The sequence below is a fragment of the Galeopterus variegatus genome, unplaced genomic scaffold, assembly GCF_000696425.1.
Source record: "Galeopterus variegatus unplaced genomic scaffold, G_variegatus-3.0.2 Scaffold6178, whole genome shotgun sequence".
Lineage (NCBI taxonomy): Eukaryota > Metazoa > Chordata > Mammalia > Dermoptera > Cynocephalidae > Galeopterus > Galeopterus variegatus.
In genome coordinates this window covers 28,790-32,848 of record NW_007732289.1, presented here as the reverse complement: position 1 = coordinate 32,848, position 4,059 = coordinate 28,790, and the positions used below count along the sequence as shown (strand labels likewise).

General features: G+C 58.5%; 1 protein-coding gene across 1 annotated transcript; it reads right to left on the bottom strand.

Moving 5' to 3' along the window:
- Positions 1-502: 502 nt before the first annotated feature.
- On the bottom strand, positions 503-1,922 carry VENTX (VENT homeobox). The gene is given in 5 exon segments (XM_008590518.1): positions 503-810; positions 813-879; positions 941-1,033; positions 1,035-1,102; positions 1,919-1,922. Coding segments are annotated over 5 exon segments (540 nt in total).
- Between the last annotated feature and the right edge of the window lie 2,137 nt (positions 1,923-4,059).

The window sequence follows — 4,059 nt, the reverse complement described above, 5'->3', positions numbered from 1 at the left end:
AGTGACAGTCTCTGCTCCATCCTGCTTTGGGGTCATTAACAGGGACTCAAACCCAAGGTTACAAACACAGCCCCTTCATTCCTCTTAGTCTTTTCATGGTTTTTTTTATACATAAAGCTGTAACCTTCATTTTTTCCAATTGGAAAGGCAGTTTTTCCTAACAGCTTTTATTTAATAAGCGATCCTTTTATCATATTCTCAAAGCCCTACATGTAACGAGCCCTCTTCTGGCTTCTGACTGTTCACTGACCCATCAATCACTCCCTAAGCTGACACTTTCAGTAATTTTTCTGAAGAGGTGGCTTTAAAACCTCTTCAACAACAGATGCTCCAGAATCTTAAGGTGGGTCAGGGTTAGAAGTGCACCGGCATGATGCACATGCCAGCTTTGGGAGGTGGCCACATGCCACGAACATAAATAGCGAGTGTCCTCCAGGTGGACGCCAGGCCTGAGCTGTATATGGCGCTGTGTGGGACGGCACGGGGCGTCAGGCACGCGTCCTCAAAAAGCATCCCCAGCCTCTGGCAGAGCACACAAGACCCAGGGTCCCATGGACACCGCTGGTCCCAGTGCGTGCATGTAGCTTCCAGGCTCTGGAAGGTGGCACGTCGGAGGCTGTGTGTGGTACAAAGCCCACACAGAGGCCAGGGAGTCTTGTTCCATTTGGCAGAGACCCCAGAAGGAGCCTGGGAGAAGCATCAGAGCCTGGGGCCTGGGCGCCCAAGGGCACAGCAGGTGCAGGCCAGTGCCCAGGGCAGCAGACAGTGAGCAGAAAGCCGGTGGCAGTGGGTGTAGAGGCCGTGAGAAAAGGACATCAGCGGGGAGTCCTGCATCTGGCGTTTGTGTTTCATCCAGCGATTCTGGAACCAGGTTTTTATCTGTGGGAAGAACAAGATCAGAGGAGGAACGAGAGCAGGGCCCGGCCTCCGCCTTCCCCACCTGTGCCTCTGATGGCTGCATCTCCTTGGCCAGCTTCTTCCGCTCTAGGGGATCCAGGTACTGGTGGTGCTGGAACATTCCCTCCAAGGCTTTGGACCTGCTCTGTGGTGAAGGCAGTGCAGACGCGGGGCGCCCTGGAGGGGTCTGGCTCCTTGCTCAACCCTGAGGGAGGAAGGAGGGGGCACTGACCCCCTTTGGCCAAAAGTGCTGCACAAGGGGCATGCTGCCCTGCTGGAGGGCATCACGAAGCTCCTCCACACAGAGGTGGATATGGTGAAGACGGACATGATGGGCAGATGGCCTTTTTGCCGGACTCCACTGATCTGGTGTCCCACCCGATCCTGGGGGAATGGTCAGCTCAGGTGACAGCCCTTGCTTCCTCTCCCCGTTCAGGTGGGGATTGGAGTCCAGACAGGTGGCTCAGGTGGGAAAGACGGGAAGAGCAGTTGGGACACCGCCACCGGGCCTGCCCTCTGCCCCAGCGCACTCCTTCCAGGCCTGAGCCTGACTGTCAGGGCCATCTCTGCCCACAGCCTTCCAGGCGGTGGTTTCTCCTGCCTGCAGGCAGCTCTGATGCCCAGGGTGGGGGTGTGTGCGGTGGGGCAGAGGCCTTCACCAACCCCCTCATAGATACGCACTAGGCAGGCGCAGCTCTGTCACTGCCCGGCTGTGTCTTTGTCAAATCTCTGCCTTCTAATTTCTAGATCAGCAGATGGGGGTGGGGGGTGTGAGTCCCAGGAAGGAAGCCAAAGTGGGCAAGACTGGAGACGTGGTCAACACTATCTAATGCAAATCTGACCGAAATGCCAATCAGTTTTTTGGAAGGAAGCAGGTTTTACAAAGTTGTGTTCACACTCGTCAGACTAAATCACTTCAGATGGCACGAGGGGGAGGGCGGACTGCGACGAACGCATTGGCAGAGGAACTTTGATGCCAACATGATCAGGTGGCTTTTTGGGGGTGGGGAAGGAGGGTTACCCATTGTGGAGAATAAATTTAAAATTTAACCTCATTGAGGCATTAAATTATTCCACAAGAACTTTTTTAAAATGAAAATTTATAGATAATATCAACCCTACTTTGAGCCAAGTGGTACTTTAAACTTAAAAGCAACCATTATGTCACAAAGAATAAAGGACGAATAAAATCTCAGCAAGCGACAAACGGTTAGATAAAGTTTAGGAAGCCAAGGAGACCAACGCCCAGGAGCTGAACGGGCAGAACTTCGTGAGCAAGGACATGTAAGGCCTGTCTCCACGTTTGTCCTTAAACCAAACCTGTGGAGTTTCTAAAAAACAACCCCCAAACCCCCAGGATCCCAGGAGAAGCGTGAGCAGGCTGAAGTCCAGGTGCTGAACGAGGCACCGGCTTTGCTGGGAGAGGCGACACCCCGCCCCAAGGACGGGTCATGGAGCCTGAAAGCCACGTGCACAAAGACGCCAGCGTCAGTGAGCGTCTGGAGCCGGCCCTGCCTCATTGAGCTGGCGGGAGGGGGATGACAATGGTGGCACTTCGGACAGTCCACAGGCAGGCAGGCCTGGCAGGGGTGGGGCACAGCTGAGGACTAGGGTGAGAGGCCGTGCAAGGGGAGACCACAAGGGACTTTTGCTTCTGGGGCAAGCATTAGCTCCCAGGAGGGGGCCAGCAGGACCTTAAACCCTAGTCCTAGTAGGAATGCCCCCCAATCCTCCCCACTCCCATCCCTTCCTGGGAAGAGAGAGACCGCCCTGCCCCCACGACCTGCCATCCACAGGCATCTCTTGCACGGCCAGGTCTCAGGACTTGGTCTCTTCTATGCGGATGGTCTGAGGAGGCTCCATGACGCTGGACGCCTGGCCTGGGCCAGGGAGCCTTCCCCGGGAGACCATGGCAGGCCCAGAGATGCAGGTCAGCCCTGAGCAACTGCTCTGGGAGAGCCAGTCCACAGAGCCAAAGCTGGAGGACGGCTTTTGGCCCTCGGGCGGGGTGCAGGAGGGATGCACGGCCCGACGGTGGGGCCCATGCAGGATCCACTGAGGGCTGGGGGTCGGGTTACGAGAGACGGAGACAGACGGTGGGAGCCACCCACAGGATCCCTGGAGGGGCGGCAGGGCGGGCTGCATTTATAAACTCAGGAGGGTGGGAGCCAGGTGTGCACAGGCGGCTCTAGAATCGCCCAGATGAGCAGCACCTAATTGNGGCCAGGGAGCCTTCCCCGGGAGACCATGGCAGGCCCAGAGATGCAGGTCAGCCCTGAGCAGCTGCTCTGGGAGAGCCAGTCCACAGAGCCAAAGCTGGAGGACGGCTTTTGGCCCTCGGGCGGGGTGCAGGAGGGATGCATGGCCCGACGGTGGGGCCCATGCAGGATCCACTGAGGGCTGGGGGTCGGGTTAAGAGAGAGGGAGACAGACGGTGGGAGCCACCCACAGGATCCCTGGAGGGGCGGCAGGGCGGGCTGCATTTATAAACTCAGGAGGGGTGGGAGCCAGGTGTGCACAGGCAGCTCTAGAATCGCCCAGATGAGCAGCACCTAATTGCCTTCAATTGACAGGCACACTGGAGGTCGTTCACACCTCCCGGGCTCCAAGATGTCTGGGGGAGGGGCACAGCTGCGGTCACTGGTCACTAGAGATGTCATGGTTTGGGGACTGTTACATCCTTTCATTTACCCCCACCCCGGCTGGCCAAGGTTGCAGGAGGACGTGCCCCCAGCCCGTCCCTCCGGGGCAGTATGAGGGGTGCTGGTGCCCGGCCTGGAGGTGACAGGTGTGGGCACGTGAAGGAGAGCAGGCCTTGGGGAGTTAGGGTGGCCTCGGCGGAGCCGTGTCCGATGCATCCAAGATGTCGAGATGGGCAGGCATTCTCAGAAGCGGACTGCCACAAACAGGGGCTGGGGGGGTGACCACAGAGGGGCCGTCCTGCTGCTATTAGCCCCTCTCGGTGGGCTCAGACACCTGTAGCCCTGGCCCAGTCCGTCTAGGGGATCACTCCGGATTCGGGTGACAGGTCGGCCCTGGAGGGAGCCGCTTGCTCAGGGCATGGACAGCTCCCTGCCCCGCTGCCCAACAGGACGAACCACCGCCCTCCCCGGCAGTGCGGGGACTCGCTCTGGCCGCAGGGCTCGTGCGTCCCCGCCGCGC